This window comes from Ceratotherium simum, chromosome 15 (assembly GCF_057802395.1).
Source record: "Ceratotherium simum simum isolate JZ-2026a chromosome 15, ASM5780239v1, whole genome shotgun sequence".
Taxonomy (NCBI): domain Eukaryota; kingdom Metazoa; phylum Chordata; class Mammalia; order Perissodactyla; family Rhinocerotidae; genus Ceratotherium; species Ceratotherium simum.
In genome coordinates this window covers 53,198,802-53,220,215 of record NC_141914.1, presented here as the reverse complement: position 1 = coordinate 53,220,215, position 21,414 = coordinate 53,198,802, and the positions used below count along the sequence as shown (strand labels likewise).

General features: G+C 38.3%; 1 protein-coding gene and 1 pseudogene across 1 annotated transcript in view; both read right to left on the bottom strand.

Moving 5' to 3' along the window:
- WDR49 (WD repeat domain 49) overlaps positions 1 to 20,600 on the bottom strand; it is a 144,485-nt gene extending 123,885 nt beyond the window's left edge. The window contains 1 exon segment of the mRNA XM_087440075.1: positions 20,231 to 20,600. Coding sequence (XP_087296201.1) covers positions 20,231 to 20,395 — 165 coding nt within the window. The 5' untranslated portion in view covers positions 20,396 to 20,600.
- Positions 5,510 to 6,054, bottom strand: LOC147915209 (large ribosomal subunit protein uL15 pseudogene; annotated as a pseudogene).
- Positions 20,601 to 21,414: the final 814 nt, after the last annotated feature.

The following is a 21,414-nucleotide window of genomic DNA, read 5'->3' as shown; positions in this document are numbered from 1 at the left end:
TATTTGTGTCTTCTTTAATTGTGTCTTCTTTAATTTCTTTCATTAACATCTTGTAGTTTTCAATATCAGGTCTTTCACCTTCATGGTTAAATTTATTCCTAGGTATTTTATTCTTTTTGATGCAATTGTAAATGGAATAGTTTTCTTAATTTCTCTTTCTTATAGTTCATTATTAGTGTAAAGGAACCCCAGAGAATTTTTGTGTATTGATTTTGTATTCTGCAACTTTACTGAATTTATTAGTTCTAACAGTTTTTTGATGCAATCTTTAGCATTTTCTTCACATAACATCATGTCATCTGCAAATAGTGACAGTTTTACTTTATCCTTTCCAATTTGGATGGGTTCAATTCTTTTTGTTGCTTAATTGCTCTGGCTAGAGCTTCCAATACTATGTCGAATAAAAGTGGTGATAGCGGTTATCCTTGTCATGTTCCTAATCTCAGAGGAAAAGCTTTCAGCTTTTCACTGGTGAGTATGATGTTAGTTGTGCACTTGTCATATATGGCCTTTATTATGTTCAGGTACGTTCCCTCTATACCCACTTTGTTGAGAGTTTCTCATCATAAAGGACGTTGAATTTTGTCAAATTCTTTTTATGCATTTGACAGATTTTTATCCTTCATTTTGTTAACGTGGTATATCACATCGACTGATTTGCAGATGTTGAACCAGGCTCACAACCTTGGAATAAATCCCACTTGATCATGGTGTATGATCTTCTCAATGTATTGCTGAATTCAGTTTGCTAATATTTTTTGAGGATTTTTGCATCTATGTTCATCAGAGATATTAGCCTGTAATTTTCTTTTGTTGTGGCATCCTTGTCTGGTTTTGGTATCAGGATAATGTTGGCCTCATGGAATGTGTTTGGAAGAGTTCCTTCCTATTCTATTTTTTGGAAGAGTTTGAGAAGGATTGGTATTAATTTTCCTTTGAATGTTTGGTAGAATTCACCAGTCAAGCCATCTGGTCCTGGACTTTTGTTTTTTGAGAGGTTTTTGATTGTTGATTCAATCTCCTTGTTAGTAACTAGTCTGTTCAGATGTTATATTTCATCATGATTCAGTCTTAGTAGGCTGTATCTTCCTAGGAATTTATCCATTTCTTCTAGGTTTTCCAATATTTTGGCATATAATTGTTCATAGTAGTCTCTTATAATCCTTTGTATTTCTTTGGTATCAGCTGTAACATCTCCTCTGTCATTTCTGATTTTATTTATTTGAGTCCTCTCTCTTTTTTCTTGGTGAGTCTAGCTAAAGGTTTACCAACTTTGTTTATCTTTTCACAGAACTAGCTCCCAGTTTCATTGATCTTGTCTATTGTCTTTTTAGTCTCTATTTCATTTATTTTTGCTCTAATCTTTGTTATTTCCTTTCTTCTACTAACTTTGGGCTTCACTTGTTCTTTTTACAGCTCCTTGAAGTGTAAAGTTAGGCTGTTTATTTGAGACTTTTCATGTTTCATTTATTGCTATGATCTTCCATCTTAAAACTGCTTTTGCTGCATGACATAAATTTTGGTATGTTACATTTCCAGTTTCATTTCTCTCAAGGTATTTTTTATTTCCCATTTGATTTCTTCTTTGATCCATTGGTTATTCAGTAGCATGTTGTTTAATCTCCACATATTTTTAAATTTTCCACTTTTCTTCACATAATTAATTTCTAGTTTTACACCATTGTGGTTGGGAAAAGATGCTTGATATGAGTTCAATCCTCTTAAATTTATTAAGATTTGTTTTATAGCCTAACATATGATCTATTTGGAAAATGTTCCATTGCACTTGAGAAGAATGTGTATTCTATTGTTTTTGGATAGAATGTTCTGTAAATGACTGTTAAGTCCATCTGTTCTAACATGTCATTTAAGGCCAATGTTTCCTTATTGATTTTCTGTCTGGATGATTTATCAATTGAAGTAAGTGGGATATTAAAGTCCCCTACTATAATTGTATTGTATTGTATTGTAATGTATTTCTCGCTTTAAGTCTGTTAATATTTGCTTTGTATATTTAGGTGCTCCTGTGTTGGGTGCATAAATATTTACAAATCTTATATCCTCATATTGTTGTATCCTCATATTTACAAATGTTATATACTCATACTGGATTAACCCCTTTTTCATTATGCAATGCCTTTCTTTGTCTCTTATTACAGTCTTTTTTTTAAAGTCTATTTTGTCTGATATAAGTATAGCTATTCCAGCTTTGTTTTGGTTGTCATTTGCAAGGAAAATCTTTTCCCATCCCTTCACTTTCAGTCTGTGTATGTCCTTGTATCTAAAGTGTTTTTCTTGTAGGTAGCATATAGAGATGGGTCTTGCTTCTTTATCCATTCAGACATTCTACGTCTTTTGATTGGAGTATTTAGTCCATTTACATTTAAAGTAATTATTGATAGGTACATGCTTATTGCCATTTTGTTAGTTGTTTTCTAGCTGTTTTTGTAGTTCCTCTCTGTTCCTTTTTTCTTCTCTTTCTCTCTTCCCTTGTGGTTTGATGACTTCCTTTAATGGTAATGCTTATATTCCTTTCTCTTGATCTTTTGTGTATTTACTATAGGTTTTTGCTTTGTGGTTACCATGAGGCTTACATATAACAACTTTTATCTATAACAGTCTATTTTAAGTTGATAACGATGTAAGCTTGATCGCATTCTAAAGCTCGATATTTTTACTACCCTCCCCCCACATTTTATGTTTTAGAGATGACATTTTACATATTTTTATTTTGTGTATCCCTTAACTAATAATTGTAATCATAGTTATTTTTAATACTTTTGTCTTTTAATCTTCTTACTACTTCATAAGTAATTAATCCACCACCTTTACTGTATATTTACTTTTCCAGTAAGATTTATCTTTCATATGTGTTCTTGTTACCAATTAACACCTTTTTCTTTTCAGCTAAAAGAAGTCCATTTAACATTTCTTGTAAGGCTAGTTTAGTGGTGATGTACTCCTTTAGCTTTTGCTTGTCTGGAAAACTCATATCTCTTCTTCAATTCTGAATGATAACTTCGCTGGGCAGAGTATTCTTGGTTGGATGTTTTTTTCTTTCAGCACTGAATATATCATGCCACTCCCTTCTGGTCTGCCAAGTTTGTGCTGAAAAATCTGCTGGTAGTCTTATGGGGGTTCCCCTGTATGTAGCAAGTTGTTTTTCTCTTGCTGCTTTTAATATTCTCTCCTTGTCTCTAACTTTTTTTTTTTTTTTTTTGGTAAAGGAGATTGGCCCTGAGTTAACATCCACTGACAATCTTCCTGTTATTTTGCTTGAGGGAGATTGTCCCTGAGCTAACATCTGTGCCCATCTTCCTCTATTTTGTATGTGGCATGCTGCCACAGCATGGCTTGACAAGCAGTATGTAGGTCTGCACCCAGGATCTGAACCTGTGAACCCCAGGCCACTGAAGCAGAGTGCACGAACTTAACCACTACACCACTGGGCAAGTCCCTCCTTGTCTTTAACTTTTGACATTTTAATTATAATGTATCTTAGTGTGGATATCTTTGGGTTTATCTTACTTGGAATACTCTGGGATTCCTGGATCTGGATGTCTGTTTCCTTCCCCAAGTTGGGGAGCTTTTCAGCCATTATTTCTTCAAATAAGATTTCTACCACTTTCTTTCTCTCTTCTCCTTCCAAGAGCCTTATAATGTGAATATTAGTCCATCTGATGTTGCGTCATAAGTCCCTTAAGCTATCTTCACATTTTTTCATTCTTTTTTCTTTTTGCTGCTCTGATTGAGTGAGTTCCACTACCTTGTCTCCGAGTTGACTGATCCTTTCTTCTGCTTCATCTAGTCTGCTATTGATCCTATCTAATGTAATTTTCAGTTCAGTTATTGTATTCTTCAGCTCTGTGACTTGTATTTGTTACTTTCTTATATTTTCCTTCTCTTTGTTGAAGTTCTCACTATGTTCATCCATTCTTTTTCCCAGTTTGGTGAGCATCTTTATGATCATTACTTTGAACTCTTTATCAAATAAATTACTTATCTCCATTTCATTAAGGTTTCTTTTTTCTGAGGTTTTATCTTGTTGTTTCATTTGGAACATATCCCTTTTTTCTTCATTTTTCTTGGCTCTCTGTGTTGGTTTCTATATAGTAGATGAAAAAAACACCTCTCTCAGTCTTGAGAGAGTGGCCTCATATAGGAGATAAACCTTGTCATTCAACCCTGCCCCACGTCTTGGTCATCTCTCAAACTTCTGTGTTTGTCCAAGCAGCCCATTAAATTTTTAATAGTGACAAGTAGTTGAGGATGTGCTAAGACCCATCAGCGTCCCAAAGAGGAGGATCTCAGCACCTAGATTCAAAGTGACTGCAGGACCCTCAGGCAGCATCTTTTAAAAGTATGCAAATATATGCAGTCTTGAGGGGCTGCAAGTGTAAGGCCCCATGGCCACCAGAGCCAGGCAATCTGGAGGTATCCTCTGGGCAGCAATTGCAAAAATCAGGGCTCTAGATGAGTGTATAAACTACTTTCTGAGAGATACCTACAAGCTAGAACAAGGCAGAGGGAAAGCGCTGAGATGGTGTCCAAAGCCTACGTTCCTTGAGAGCAGCTCCGTAAGCCACGAAATACATGCAGTCCTGAAGCCTGCCCCTCAGTCTGAAGCTCCAGGATAAGCAAAGTGTCCTCCTTCACAGAAAGACTGGGAAGTGGGCCTCAGTCTACTGTCTGTGCAGTGCCCTAAGGGTGGTAGCCTTAAGAACTATCCCTCTGGTTGCTAGAGTCCTCTGGGACCCAGGAACACAAGTCCCACTGGCCACCGGAGCCAGGCAATCAAGGGGCATCCCTTGGGAATCAGCCATAAAAACCAGGCACCAGATGCCTGTAAAGCTCCCGTCCAGGAGACACTAGCATTCTGGAGCGTAGCATCAGCATTTAAAAGTTATCAAGTCACTTGAATCATTAAACATCTTCCTTTAACGTTACCATCTGTTTTTAGCTACTGCCCCATCTTTCTCTTTTCAAATAGCCATCTTGAAGGAATCATGTTCACACTTTTTCTCAATTTCCTCTCTTCCAACTTTCTCAATCTATTGCAATCCAGCTTCTTTCCTTTCTCCTCCACTGAAGCTGCTCTTATCAAGAAGACTAAAAATCTATAGCTAATTCTTTTGGTGGATTCTTTCCAGTTCTTATAAGGCAAAAAATCTACCAAGTTAATATTTGGTGCCAAAATATCTTTGCTTGAGAAAATTTCTTGAGATTCCCATTTAGATGGAGAGTGAAACCTGAGATATGTGTAAGACATCAATCAAGAGAGAAAAAAGTTCAAGCTGCTCCAAAGGAAAGGAGAAGAATTTGGTATTCAGTTTTAGTGATTTTCTTTCGTTCTTTGATTAAACTGATGGGGAGAGAAGAGAATAGTGGCAAAAAGAGGAGATGGACAGGTTGGGAGACAGCAAGATGGCCGAGGGTGACATGGCAATAAAGAGCCGTTGAGAAAATTCCACAGGCACTATAGCTAAAATGACTTAAATATATATATATATTAATGAACTTCCCTCCATGTGGCTTCAAGCCACCTGGACATTGCCCCCCCACATACACACACACCCTTAATCTCCTCAAGTCTTCTGCTGAAGGATTTGGCCTTCACCATGACAGGTTGCTTTGGGAGATTTCCCTTCCCCAGTACTTTACAGTAGTCTGGTCACACCACATCAATGATGGGAGCAGCTTCAGTCTCGTTTTTGGCAGCATTTACCAGTGTCTGCTCCTGACAAAGGTCCACAGTTTATCAGGATTGACGGTTGGGCAGCAGCTCTGGTTCCTTTTTAAGTGGTAATGCCTCATACCAACTTTCCCAAACTAATGTGACTGATATTTGTTGAAGTTGATCCTGTGGTGATGCATGCCACCAGCATTACCCCAGCCTCCTGGGTGCTTCCGGTGTTTACTGATGCAGCTGTGGCCATGGCTCACATGGCCCTGAAGTTTGCAAATCTTCCTCAGTTTGGATGGCCGTTGTGTTGATAGTGGAGATGAAAGAGGAGATTTGAATATTTTCAGAATTAAAATTTGGGAGAAAAACATAGCCTACAGATCCATGAAGAGGACGTTGCTACCTTTTATGTGAGAGAAGAGAGGAAGTAAAAAATATACACATAGACACACATGTAATATGTATTTTAAAAAAACCAAAACCACAGGAAAGAAAATTCAGTAGCTAATAAACATGGTTACCTAAATGGGATGGGAGGATGGGTAGAAAAGAATAGGGATGAGAGTAAAACTTTTCTAAGTATACATTTTTATACAGTTTTGACTTTTTCACTATGTAAATGTGTCCTTGCAGGACATTTGGTCCTATCCAAAATGTCCATAAGACATTTGGTCCCTGCCAAAATGTCCTTGATTTTTGGTCCTGTCCAAAATCTCCATGGAGACATTGGATCCATGCCAGAAGGTCTTTGATATTTGCAGGATGATTTGGTTCTGTCCAGAACATCCATCAGACATTTGGTCCACACCAAAAAGTCCTTGATATCTGGTCATATTTGGTCCCGTTCAAAATGTCCATGGAGACATTGGGTCCATGCCAAAACCTCCTTAACATTTGGTCCTATCAAATGCCATTTGTCCGATAGATGGCTTTAGGAAGTATGGACATCTTAACTATGTTAATTCTTCCAATCCAAGAGCACGGAATATCTTTCCATTTCTTTGTGTCTTCTTCAATTTCTTTCAGCAATGTTTTATAGGTGCAGCCACTATGGAAAACAGTATGGAGATTCCTCAAAAAATCAAGGATAGAACTACCATATGATCCAGCTATTCCACTGCTGGGTATTTATCCAAAGAACTTGAAAACACCAATGCATAAAGATACATGCACCCCTGTGTTCATTGCAGCGTTATTCACAATAGCCAAGACTTGGAAGCAAACTAAGTGCCCATCAAGGGATGAATGGATAAAGAAGATGTGGTATATATACACAATGGAATACTACTCAGCCATAAGAAACAATGAAATCCAGCCATTTGTGACAACATGGATGGACATTGAGGGCATTATGCAAAGAGAAATAAGTCAGAGGGAGAAGGTCAAATACTGTATGATTTCCTTCATTAAGTAGTAGATAATAACAACAATAAACAAAGACATAGAGACAGAGATTGGATTAGTGGTGACCAGAGGGGAAGGGGGGAGGGAGGAGGGTGAAAGGAATAATTTGGCACATGTGTGTGGTGATGAGTTGTAATTAGTATTTGGGTGGTGAACATGATGTAATCTATGCAGAAATAGAAGTACAATGATGTACACCTGAAATTTATACAATGTTATAAACCAATGTTACTGCAATAAACAAAAAATTTAAAAAAAACAAATGCCATTTGTCATGGAGCAAACATGCTCATGGATGTTTTGGATGAGATCAAATATCAAGGACCTTTTGGTGTAGACCAAATGTCTTATGGACATTTTGGACAGGACCAAATTCTGCTAATCAAATGTTTTACATAATCAACAGAATGAAACTAAAACAAAGATATTTTTAAAAATCTAAAATTTAATACATACTAACTTAACTGTGCAACAAGTCTATAACATAACCAAGTGGTAAAAGAAGTTAATTTTAGTAACCCTTAGGCCCAGTTCTTCAACCATGTGCCCTTAGTGAAATATAATGTAAGTACAAAAAACTCCAAAAAAAACTTAAATTTCACTATTTTTTTCTTGAGAGAATTGACTTTTTGTGGGAAGAGGCATGGTTAAAATGCCCATTTTATTATCACACAGCTTCTCTGGGTTGGAAGACCAAGCAGACTCAGCTGGGTTCTGCACTGTGGGTCTCACAATGCAAAAGTCAAGGTGTTAGCAGAGTGGCTTTCCTTACTAAAGAATCCACTTCCCAGCTCCTTCAGAACGTTGGCAGAATAAATTTCCTTCTCCTGCTTTCCACATGACCCTTGTATCTTCAAGCCAGCAATGACACATTAAATCCTTCTCATGTTTCAAATCTCTCTGACTTCCTCTTCCTCCAATTTTTTTTTAATCCAATAGTGTTGACTTTTATTCACTCATGTTGAGTGCTTTAACATGAGTTAAATGCTCATTAAGGTAAATGGCTGAACAAATCCATTTCAGTGGATACTCAATATCCCACTTGATATAGTAATTCTGAAACTATTTTGTATGTATTATGGAATACAGCATATGAGTAAATATATTTGTGCTGCTGGAGCAAAGGTTCAAAATGTGAGAGAACAGAATACAAATATAGAATGGCTGAGAATAGGGAAGAACCCTGTAGTGTTGGAATTGAATTGGAGGTACTAGTATTAACTCATTATTAAAAATATACATTTATATGCATAGATATCAATATGGGTAGGTATATATTCTAGCTCTGTCAAATAGAAGGGCCTGGAAGCAACGACACCCCAATAGCAATGAGCACACAACTACCCAGATCTTGTTTTTCTCAATACCATTCTCCAGCTAAAGGAGCTGACACTCCCTGGAGAAATAGCTGATTCCAAGTCTGGGGCAGGAACATCATCTTGTGCCAGAAAGCAAGGACATGATAAAAGATTCATGGAAACACGTTAAAAGAGCATAAGAGCTGGCTTGAAGGGGCTCACACTGGCCAAATTTGGGGCAATTTCAGTATCAGAAAGAATAATGTTGGTAATAGATAATAATGCATTGAATAGATTAAATGAATCCAGAGTCTGTAGTAACATTAAAGATACAGAAAGAAAGAGCATGAGAGGGAGAAAGAGAAGGGAGAAAGAAGAAGGCTCTTTCCTACAGAGAAATACTATATTGAAAATAAGGATCAATAAAATTTAAAAGTCACCACTTTCCAACCACCATTGTAGTCATTGTTTCAAGCAAAACTCATCAGGCAATGCTCAAACCAATGGGTTAAAGTTGTTGAAAAAGATTAAAATACAGTAGCAAAGTATCACCTTAAGTTACCTTTACAATGAAGAACTCTAGTGGATCCACTTCAATCAAGGGATCCAACTTATAGCATCACCAATAAAGGAACAAATTGACATGATGTGCCTCCTGATTGTTGTGTAAGACGTGGACATAACATCTCTTATATAGTAGCCTTGCCAAAAACGGTGAACCTGCATCTAATAGCAAAGAATCAATAAAAAAAATCCAGACTGTGAGATGTTCTAGACATCTGACACGACTCTTCAAAAATGTCCATGTCATGATAGATGAGAAAATGTAGAGGAACTCTTCTAGCAGGAAACTAAAGAGACACATCAACTAAAGTAAATGTGTGATCCTGGATTAAACCTGTAATTAAAAAGAAAAAAACTATAAAAGACATTACTGGAACAAATGGGGATATTTTAATATAGACCTTTTTATTAGGTAATATATGAAGTTAAATTTCCTGGGTATGATCATTTTATTATGGTTATTTAGAAGAATGCCCTTGTTCCTGGGAGATAGATTTTGAGCTAATTAGGAGTAAACTATCACAACATCTGAACTTACTTTTAAATGATTCAGGTAAAACCATGTGGTATGATTTGTATGTTTGTGTCCCTCCAAAATTCACATGTTGAAATCATAACATCCAATGTGATGGCATTAGGAGGTGGGGCCGCTGGGAGGTGATTAGGTCATGGAGCCCTCATGAATGGGATTAGTGCTCTAGTAAAAGAGACCCCATCGAGCTCCCTATCCCTTTCCACCAGGTGAGGACACAATGAGAAGTCTGCAGCCTGGAAGAGGGCCCTCACCCGAACACACTGGAACCCTGATCTCAGCCTTCTAACTTTCAGAACTGTGAGAAATATATTTCTGTTGTTTATAACCTACCCAGTCTGTGGTATTTTGTTACAGCAGCCTGAATGAAATAAGACACCATATATATGGTGATAGATACAGAGATAGAGAGATACAGAGATATTCTGTATATATATATATATATATATATATACACACACACACACAGAGAAAGAAAAATAAAATAAATATAGAAAAATGTTAACAATTGTTGAATCTGGATGGAGGATACATGGGTATTCACTGTACTTGTCTTTCCACTTTTAATATTTCTGTAGGATTGACATTTTTCAAAATAAAATGTTCAAGGGGAAAAAAATACCCATTTCTCCTCCTGTGTTCCCTAACTCAATATATGTTACCACCTTACTCAGCACACTCAATTGACCAACAGCTTCTGTGCACTATGGCTCCTGAATATCACTTGAATCTCTCCACTGATTTCTTCTGCACCAGCAGGACACTGTACCAGCCTTCTAAGTGCCCTCCCTGCCTCCTCTCTGTTCTGATCCCACCCCAAACCATTCTCAAAAAGTATAGCCTTAGTTATCAGTTCCAAAATACCAATCCCACTGTGTCACTTCTGTGATTAAAACACATCAGTGTCTCCCTACAGCCCCCAAAATAAACGTCAGTATCTAACACGGCTCCCTAAGGTCCTCCCAATGCCTCTGGCTTGGTGCTCCAAGCCTCTTCTTTTGTTCTTTGCCCCTCTGCAGATGAGTCTTCTGACTCCTACAAATGGATCCCTGAAAGTGCCATACTACTTCTACCCATGCAAACTTTGTACTTGGTATCCTCTTTCTAGAAAACTACTCCTTCAACCTCCATTCACCTTGCCTCAGATGGCAGTTGGGATGTTACTTCCTCCAGGAAGCCTTCCTGGAGTCCCCTCCCCAATGGGAGCCATGTGCTCCCCCACACTATTCTCTCCTCAGGGCACTGAGCAATTACAGAGTTACTGTGGGTTGACTTGTTGGTATACCCCTCACCAAGGGAAGGTCTGGCTCTAAGTGGTGTTCGACTTCCAGAGGGTAGACGTTTAATAAGTATCTGTGGTAACAATGAGTAAATGAATGAATATATTGTTAGTATTCTCCTATATTGTAGAGAACTGCTCATCTGTTCTATCAATAATAGCAAGTTTGGGGAGGGAGTCAGAGTAGAGAACAATGGCCAAGTCATAGAATAATACTGTGTAAAACAACATTGGGAAATTAGAAATAAGCTTGAGTAGAACTAAGTTTAGGGTTGTTCACTAAGAGACACAAAAATTGCTATCAGACCACTTTGGGCAACGTTCTGGCTCTGCCAACAACTCACAAAGATGCAGACAAATCCCTTTATTTGGAGTTTTGTTTTCTCACCTGTAAAATGAAGGCAATAGTATCTTCCTCTCTTAATGCTAAAACTCAGTGAAGGGAAGCTGAGGGAGAAACACTACTTAGCAGGAGGTCAAAGTATCTATAAAACGTACTGCTTTTAAATTCAGCATCATTAGACATCCATTTAGAATAGTACCACAGAGTCTTTAGGTTATTAAGCTAGGCTGACATTTTAATAATAGTTAATATTGAATTATGTATAGATAAGGTGCCCACAAAGCCAATTGCTATAGCTTACCCCGCTACAAACAAGTTCTATTTTTCCATAATTGACATGTCTACACACACAAACACACATATTTTTCATTTGGAATATGACTATGCACTGTTCTGCAATTTTCTTATTTTCACTGAACAGTAAGTCTTGGCAATTTTATGTCTTCCTTATTCTTTATTTTTTTAATAGCTGAGTAGTAAAAGTACATCATAATTTATTTATCCATTTATTTATTGATGAATATTTGGGTTTTAAATATTCCATTTTAGAGACAATATTACAATGAATATTTCTGTACATATATTTTTCTCTGCACATGTCATAATTTATTTAGAGTAGCTTATAGAATTGGAATTGCTGGTTCAAAAAGTACACATTTGATATATTCTGGAAAATTGCCTACCAGATTGACTATTTACAATCTTAGTAATTGTGCCCATTTCCCTGATTCTTTGCCGACAGTAAATATTATTGATCTTTTTAATCTTTGCCAACCGATGAACAAAAAAGAATGTCTTCTTTTTTTTTTTTTATTTTTTGCTGAGGAAGATTCACCCTGAGCTAACATCTGTGCCAATCTTCCTCTGTTTTGTATGTGGGTTGCTGCCACAACGTGGCCACTGATGAGTGGTGTACGTCCATGCCCCGGAACCAGAGCTGGGCCACTGAAGTGGAGTGTGCCGAACTTAACCACTCAGCCACAGGGCTGGCCCCAAGAATGTCTTCTTTTTGCTTAGAGTTTCAAATCAAATTCTCAATGAATCTGAGTATCTTTTCATATAATTAGTATTAAATTGTGTGGCAATTTCATACATTCTCTGAATGTATGAAATATAATAATATATATAAATATATGTAAAATAAAGCTATATGTGATATGTGTATGTGCATATATGGATAGAAATGAATAAAAATTACACTGGAAAGGAATAACATGAATAGTAGTTACCCAGGGCAGTGCAGTGGCTGAGAACAGGCCATGGTAAGCGGAATTCCATGTGTAATTTGGATTTTTTACAATGAAAATAACGTATTCTTTCTCTTTTTATTTTTTTTTTAATAATAAAGGGACTGTTAAATAAATAGGAATCACAAAAATAAATGAAATTATATATGACTGGCTACTCCCTCTTTTTCTGTTTCTTTGCTTCTCCTCCTTCTATTTCTAGGAAATAACCCTGCTTCTTTATTTATTGCATTAACTCCAGTTGTTTCTCTACCCCCTTGGAGGATTTCCCTAAGATCTGGTCTTAGATGCTCTGTCTCTCCTCCAGATACTTCATTTGCACCGTGGTCTCTGCCCTCCAGGATCTGTGGATCTCACACTGACTTCTCTCTGCCTGCCTGAGCCTTCTACTGGGCTTTAAACAAATACTGGCATTGTATTAATCAGAACACCATCATTAGAGCAACAAAAAGAACATACAGGAAGCAATGAGAAGAGAAAACAGGGTCCTGGTAAGGTGTTAATCCAGCCTGGGTGGTGAGAGAAGCTTTTCCCGAGAGAGTGGTATTTAAACATAAAGTATGAGTAGGAGTTAGCTGGGAAATTGCTGTGGGGGGAGAGGCAGGAGGCATCAGAGCTTGGTAGGCCCTGAAACAGGAATGCCATTAAAACAACTAAAATATCACCAGGATGACTGAAATAATTTGGGTAATGTTCCAGTGTCAGATAATTTTGTGACTGACTTGTTGGAACTATACATCCAGACTAAACCCCTGTGAGGAGGGGAAAGGGGGGTGAAGGGGGGGGAGATTCCCCTGAAAGGAATGGATGTTCCCATTCTTTACAGTCCTAGGGAAGGAATGAGGAAACATAGGTCTTAGACTAGAGGGAAGGAAAATATTTTTTCGTATCTCTGAGGCCAAGAATCAGTTTGGCCTCTAGGTTGGAAGGTATGAGCAGTCTGGTATGTTTCCAAAGAATAGCCCCTTGGCCATATAAATGTGGCCAGAGTGAGGACGTGGAACAAGTTAGTAGGATGCCATGAGAAGGGTCCAAAGCAGCATTGTTCAATTGAATGTTCTGCAATGACGAAAATGTTCTATAATCTGTGCTATCCAATATGGTAGCTACTAGCCACAAATGCCTACTGAGTACTTGAAATGCGGTTGGTGCTTGTGAGGAACTGAATGTTTTATTTTATTAAATTCTTATTTTATGTTAAATTCAGAGGCTTCCTATTTCTAGCAAATGAGTTGGTGGGTTTTGTGTCGTCATTGGATATGCTATACTTGGTAAAACGTAACAAAGGTGAAGTCAAAATGGCACAAAATTTCAGTTCTTGCATTGTCTTTTTCATTTTTCCTTTTTAATTCTCAGAAAATTTGAAAAAGTAGGCTGTGCCCTTGGTCTACAGGTCTGGCGAAGTTGATACATTACAAATGGAAAGCAACAGGCATCTGCTTCTTTCTCCCTCCTTTATAACAAACTTTTGGGTTGCCCTCTCTGCCCCAGGCCTGGCCGAAGCTCAAGGTTAAAACGTTTGTTCACCAAAAGCACTCTTCATCACCCTCTCTGGTCCAGATCAATTTTTACAAGCACCTGTTACAAAAGCACACAGAGAAATTGGAAAAGGCATGAAGCTGTTAGAACTTGTCACAAAATTCAGCAAAGGCAGCAGCGTTCAGGAAGACCAATTTTTCATCTGTGTTGACACGCAACTTCCCTTGTTTATGCTTTGGTGATGACATCGTCTGCTAACCTCACCCATGAATTCGAGCAAGTCCGACAAATCACCAAAGCATCCTTCTGTCATTTCCAATCGTGCCAGCTGTGGTTGGACTGGATTTGTCTTCACACTATTACTTTAATGCTGAGGAGGGGGTCCTGAAGAGCTTTGCTGATTTTCTGCTGCCATCAAAAATAGGTTTTTTGATTCTACTACAGGAGCTGGGGTGAGAAATGCTCTGACCTGTGCCTTTGTTCAGCAGGTGATGAATTGACTGGGGCTGCTGACTGCAGTCTGCACTATATAATAGAGTTACAGATTAAGCTCTACCTGTTTACCTTCTCACAAACCTCCATTGAGATGCCTTTAGAAAGGAAAAAATAATTTAAAAAAAGCAATAGTTTATTCTTATTTTTTCCTTTCAGTCTTCCCCCTTTCCCTGCATTGATTTTATTGTAGGAGTTGTCGGTTATTTGCTGATTATGCATTAATTCCAAGTTACCAGGGCACAGTGCCCGTGTGCTATTAACTCAACATGTTCATTCTGTTGATTAAGTCTTTATCCCATTAGATTCCTGTTCCTTTGAGCAACAGCCCAAAAAGGGGTTTCTTTGTGGCCAGTGGGAGCCATGCCAGACAATGGGCGGGAAAGTTGACCATCTCCCCCTGAGCCCTGGCTCTGCCCCATGGGGTAATTCAACGAAATATTTGTGAGCTTCATTCTCTTCATGTGTAAATGGGAAATAAAAATGTCTGCCCTGACTGCATTCCAGGCTGGTGAGAGGATCAAATAACATGACACCTACAGAAGTGCTTTATAAAATCTTACCACACTTGAAAGACGTTAAATTTTTATTCATCATTTTTACCTCTACTGATTTCCAGAAAGAATTTTAGTTCAGTTACAACAGAGGATACATAGGTGGTTGGACCATTAAAGCAAGATAAAAGGACAAGAGTCATCTAATGAAAATAGCAGATAATTTTAACATAGAAAAATCTATGTTAAAATAGTTGTGTCAATCGAACACTAAATTTAGCTTTGAACTTCCTGGCAGCTAAAGCAAAACACAAAACACCACTAAGCACATGACTCCCCCTAATCTACGAAATAAAGCATGTTGGTTTGTTAGGAGAGACGGAACTTTTCCTACCGTTAAACTCTAAGGATCATGGGTGGGATTGTTTTCTGGGCACACACCTGTCTACACTTTCCAGCTGCTCTTGCAATAGGGATGTAAGCCTTGACCACACAAACTTTCCCCACGTGCTCCTTCATTTCTTTCCCCTGCCACCAGCTTGACGCATGGCAAGCATGGAAGGTGGAAGATGGAAGGGCCCTGGGTGCCTGAATCCCTACTTGGAGCTGCCGGCCCATGAGAAATATCTGCTTTCTACTTTATATGAGGAGGAAATAAACCTCTACCATGTATGAGCTACTAGATACATTTTACACACATTGCACACCCTATAAAAATAAAGATTTTCTAATTTGAAACTTTATTGGATAACACAATATACAGAGTTTTGTTTTGTTTTTTAAATCCAGCGTTTCTTTTTTGTTTTGTTTTTTTTTTTTGTGAGGAAGATCAGCCCTGAGCTAACATCCATGCCAATCCTCCTCTGTTTTTGCTGAGGAAGACCGGCCATAAGCTAACATCTAGTGCCAATCCTCCTCCTTTTTTTTCCACTTTTTTCTCCCCAAAGCCCCAGTAGATAGTTGTATGTCGTAGTTGCACATCCTTCTAGTTGCTGTATGTGGGACGCGGCCTCAGCATGGCCAGAGAAGCGGCGCGTAGGTGCGCGCCCGGGATCCAAACCCGGGCCGCCGGTAGCAGAGCGCATGCACTTAACCGCTAAGCCACGGGGCCAGCCCCGATATACAGAGTTTTTAACAGCGTTATCAGATTTACCTATAAAATATTTTTAAATAGTCTTCATAGACTATCTCACATTTTGTCATAGATGAGCAAAATCTAGTGGGTCTGAGGAAAAGGAATGAAACAAAGATGGGTGATTTTATTTATGCATTTGGGATGGTGATGCCTGGGGTAGAAAAGAAAAAAGCAAGAGACAAGAATAATTCTGGAACATGAGACACGTTTAGGAAGTCCTGTCCATTTGGATAACTTAATAGGGAAGAAACAACAGGCAACGAGAAGGCAAAGAGAAGACTGGGTCCTTAATGAATTGGGAGAAATCCTGACAGTTTAGAAAGAAGGATAAATAATGGAAAGATAGGAAAGGGCTGTATCGGACTTTCTGTATTCCCCTAGAGCCTAGCTTGCCTGGTAGGGTATCAGAACCCTCCTGATTGTCCTGTTGGAGCAAAGAAGCATTGTTCACAGGCCCTGCCATAGAACCTGTCTACAAGTATCCTGGGAATTTTATAGAGACAATCAAGCATAAGGATATCATAAATTCTGGGGATGTAATCATTTTATTACACCTCAAGCACAATTTTCAGGCCTGCAGAATTGCCTCCTGAGCTTCTCTGATCTCTTGGGAACAAGTTAGCACAAGGGCATTGTGTTCAGATTCCATTCAAAACAAGTTTGTTCTGAGAACCCCCCTGAACGTCTCGGGGGACTTCCTGCTAGGAGTTTTACTGTGCCTTTCTCACGCTGACTGTCTCGTCCCTTCCTACTTTGAGCATAAATAGCTAACCTCTTTCGCGTGGTTTAGGAGATTTCATTTCTAGCTATTGAAGCTAAAAGTTTAGCAGGGCTTGGGCAAATGGCAGCATGGAGTAGCCAGGGTAGGGCCAGGCCCTATATTCAAACAGATGTGCCAGGAGATGATACAGACACAGTTACTGACAGAGGCAGGTCAGTACCCAACCCAGTGAGTCCAGCAGTGTAGGCAAACTATAGTCTCAGACCAAACAAGCCACAGGGCATCCAAGATCAAGGAGCAGAAAGTCCTGGCATGCAGAGGTCAGCAACAGAAGAGTTCAAGGAAAGAAATACTCAGACACCTACATAGCCAGATTCTCAGAAGAAACTCAATATATATCAGGTCTCAAGGGAGTTTTTCCAAAATTCCATTTCCCTTGGACCTTAATCTCTCCTTCTCAGCATTCCTATAAAATCAGCAAACCACAGCCATCCTTCCTCACACAACAGCTGGCTTTTGAAGCATCTAAGAAAATGTAAAATATGGTTGACATCAAAATATTATGAATATCCAGAGACCATGTCGTTTCTCTAGGCATTGCAAGTGCTACAGGAAAGTTTGAGTAACAACCATTCTACAATTCTATGAATAATACAAGTCTCATTCCCTTTGGGCTGATATGTGATTTTTAGGAGATCATCACTTGAAAGAAAACGAAATCCACAAGTTACTTTTCTAGTACTTCTATCCAGGTAATTTCTCTGTTCTAAAGAGGATTAAGACAATTAAAATCTTTTGCATACTAATAAAATATGAACTGGAGATGGAAAGATTTTATACTCTTCTCCGTGAACTTGTCTTTCCAACTCGTATTGTTTCCACTTCCTACCACAACTAAAAGTAATGTAGAAGCATAGATGTGTGTGTTATTCGAAGTTCAATTTTCTTTAGGAAAGGAATGAATTAGAATCAAGAGAACAGAATAGGCCCTGAGGTTCGATCTCTACTCACTGAATATATAATACCGATATTAACTGAGCACTTACTTTGTTTAAAGCACTCTTCCAAGTGCTTTCCAGATAACATCTCATTTAATCTTCACTTCAACCCTATTATCTTCATGTTAAAAATTAAAAAAACTGAGGCCCAAAGAGGTTGAGATTCGCGCAAAGTCACATTGTAAGTGGCAAAACTGGGATTCAAATCCAGGAATTCTGACTCCTGGCTCTTAAATGATTCTGACTCATTTATACCATCGTACAATAAATGTAAGCATTACGTCCTTTATTCCTAAATGTTACTACTAAGATTTATATGGTATGTTAATACTTCATTTGGAAATATATATGAAACATTCGCTACACAATTCAAAGACCCAGCTTCTCGTTTTTCAGTTAGGCATTGCCACTGTTATTTAAGCAGAGGGACTTTACCTAATACCTGACAACTCTTCGGCCTCAAATAAGCAATCTGTGTACAAAAAACAAAATAAGTGATAAAGGGATCTAGTGCCAGAATCTTGGCATTTCCAAGAGCTTGTCTTTAGGGATCAGACTACAAATCACTGCCTTTGGTGTCCTGAGCTGCAGGACAGCCACTGAGGGCAATGTTTCCTTTTACAGCAAGCTGTAAAAGGCCTGTGGCCTGTGGGCTGAATGCTCATGACAGATGGACTGGACTCCACTGAAATTGTCTAGTGTCATTCTTCTCTAGGTTTCCATGCTGTGTCTGGAAATTGTGTTGTCTCAAGGGCTTCACTTTTAGTCCTGGGTGCACATTTGCCATTGGATTGTTCCATTCTATGTCTGTTAAAAATGGATGGATTTCATTTCTTCTTGAAAATATGTATGCAAAGGTCAATTTTTTAAAAAAATCTGTCATTAGATTCTCTATGTTCATGTAAACTCTGAATTACAGTCTCTCTCCCCTTTGGTCCATCATTAGTCCCTGCTTTTCCAACTGGTAATTTCAAAATAAGTGAATAAGACTTTGAAACATTTAAAAGTTAAAAAAAAAAATCTTGGGGTTGAATTGTCCTATTTCACTTGGGTTCACTCCAGACTAATCAGTAGTTTGAAAAGAACACCCACCCTCAGCCTTCTATAGTGGTTTTCACTCTCCATCACATCAACTTTATAATGTTGACTCTCCTAATAGACCCTACCATTCAAATTCTTTTTGTTCTTAGCACCAGAACAAAACTGCCACATTCCTGTTCATTCCAGAGCCAAAGCTGTCATAATCTGCTGTTATGTTTTTCTGAATGTCCTCAAGCTGTCAAAATGTTTGCTATGTCTATCAAAATATGCCAAATTCACTTGGGGCATTGGACATGAGCAGCACTGAAATCTTTCAGACAAATAAGGTTGGATGAATAGCAAATATATGAAGATTAAAATGATAAAAGTATAGGGCAGAGCATATCTTTGCTATTAAATATGATAGATTCTATTATAAAGAAATGATTGATACTATTGGGACATTAATTTATAATACAGGTAGAATCTAGCTTGTTATACAACTAACTTGTCATACAACTAACATATACTTGTTATGCTACTAACTTGTTATATAAAACAGGACATAGCAGAGTTTTTCAATGGTTAGTGACTCTTCCTTTTTGGATCACTAAAGATTAAAATTTGTGCCAATTAGATTTCATCAAGCTTTATTAATTTCAAGATGGTATTCCAAAATATTGTATGTCTGTTTCAAATTAATACGGATACTCCCAAGCACCCCCCAGAGGGCCTTCTGAAGCCCTGAGATCATATTTTAGCAAACATAATGAGGTAGAAAGGATGGAGGTTCACGTCTACCTAAGTTCCACTGCACAGAAGAGCACTTCTTCCTATCCACATGAGAAACTAAAAATCATTTTGATGTATGCTGTTCATTATGCATAGCTATAGAATTTAAAATTAATTAGCTAAGATAGAGAGAAGGAAATTATTCATTTATAGTTAAAATTCCTAAGGTTTATTTTATGTATAAATTAAAATGAAAACTTGAAATTTTGTTTTTATTGGCATTGCTCCAGTATTTACAAAAGAAGTGGGAGACTGGTCCCTCACATGGGATCTTGGGGAAATGACATGCCAAAATCAGCTTTGAAAAGGAGCTGTGTCACTTGGGGTGAGGCAAGGGAGAATTTTTGCAAACTGGAGGTGTGTGTTTGCCTTTCCAGAATTCTACTTCCATGTTACACGCAACGGCAGTTATTACTGGGAGTCACCTTCGAGATCTGGCTCTCCTCACTCACAACTGTAACTTTTGGTTTTCCAAAAATGTACTGATCTCTAAGAAAAATTTTATCTAAGAATTTTCCTTCCTTGATGGTAATGATATTCAATGGCAGCAATTTCAAAGTAAATATTATTTGGCCCAAAGAACTGAAGGAAAAAATTACTCTGGTGTTAAATCCAAGCCTAATTCTTTTCAATTCCCTGTTTTAATGATTAAATATATAAACAGTTTTAGGAGAAAAGTCTCTCTCTCTTTCATCCTAGTCTCCTTCCTGAACAACTCAAACTCTCCCGTAAACAAGATTAACACTTACCTCAAAGGCCCTCTGTATTTTGACAAAGTCGCCCACACTGAGCTGGTTTTCCAGCAGAACTGTGCCATGGTCTTCACCTGCAGTAGCACCTTCTGTCCTCTCGGAGCTCTTTGGCCCAGGCCGGGACCCCTTGTTCAACTCAAATGCAGCATTCTGGTAACTCATAATGGCTTCACTCTTTTCAGCAGCCTTCAACTATTTCTTATGGTTTCTCTTTTTCCTTCAACAAGTGCCTTTGAAAAGAAACCCAACTTAGCAATAGAATTCCAAAATGAAAGCACATTTCAAGGCATATAATTGGGAGGCAAAATGTCCAAGCTGAGAGGTAGGAATTGAAAGCTCTCAACCACTACACTTCCTTAATTCCATAGTTTATTTTCAAAATCCACAGTCGAATCATTTTAAAACATCCCATCCTTATATTCTGTCTAACCTGGCTTGATTATAAATGGGTCAAGTTTCCCCCATGTTTATAGCAACTGACACAGAATGCAGCTTCTAATCCCCATTTTAAATGCACTAGAAATGCAACTTCTCAAAATCTCTTTGGCTAACCTTGCTTCTAGTAACATGTGGTTTTAAACTCCGTTTTCTTGTCTGGAGGCCTTAGATGACGCAGCTGCAATGTTTCCATCTCAATGAAGCACTCGCCCCTGAAGGCCACCTTCCCAGCAACGTGGAGTTGTTTGTTTGTTTCATCTGTTCCTGCTGCCTTTGTATGTTTCCTGGCAACCAACATAAGGCCAACTAAAACTTTTCCCTTTCCTCCTCCTTCCACCCTACAGCTAATAACTGACCTGTAGGTTTGCATATATAATGTAAATGTTCAGGTTTTTTTAAAAGGACAATTCAGCCCACTCTTTTTTTATTAAATTTCATTGCTGTATTATTTAAAGACAACTTTTTTGTTGTTTTTTTTTGTGAGGAGATCAGCCCTGTGCTAACATCTGCCGATCCTCCTCTTTCTTTTAGCTGAGGAAGACTGGCCCTGGGCTAACATCTGTGCCCATCTTCCTCCACTTTATATGGGACGCTGGCGCGGCATGGCTTGCCAAGCAGTGCGCCGGTGCACGTCCGGGATCCGAACTGGCGAACCCCGGACCGCCACAGCGGAGCGTGCGCACTTAACCGCTTGCGCCACCGGGCTGGCCCCTAAAGACAACTTTTGTAAATATATTTTCTAT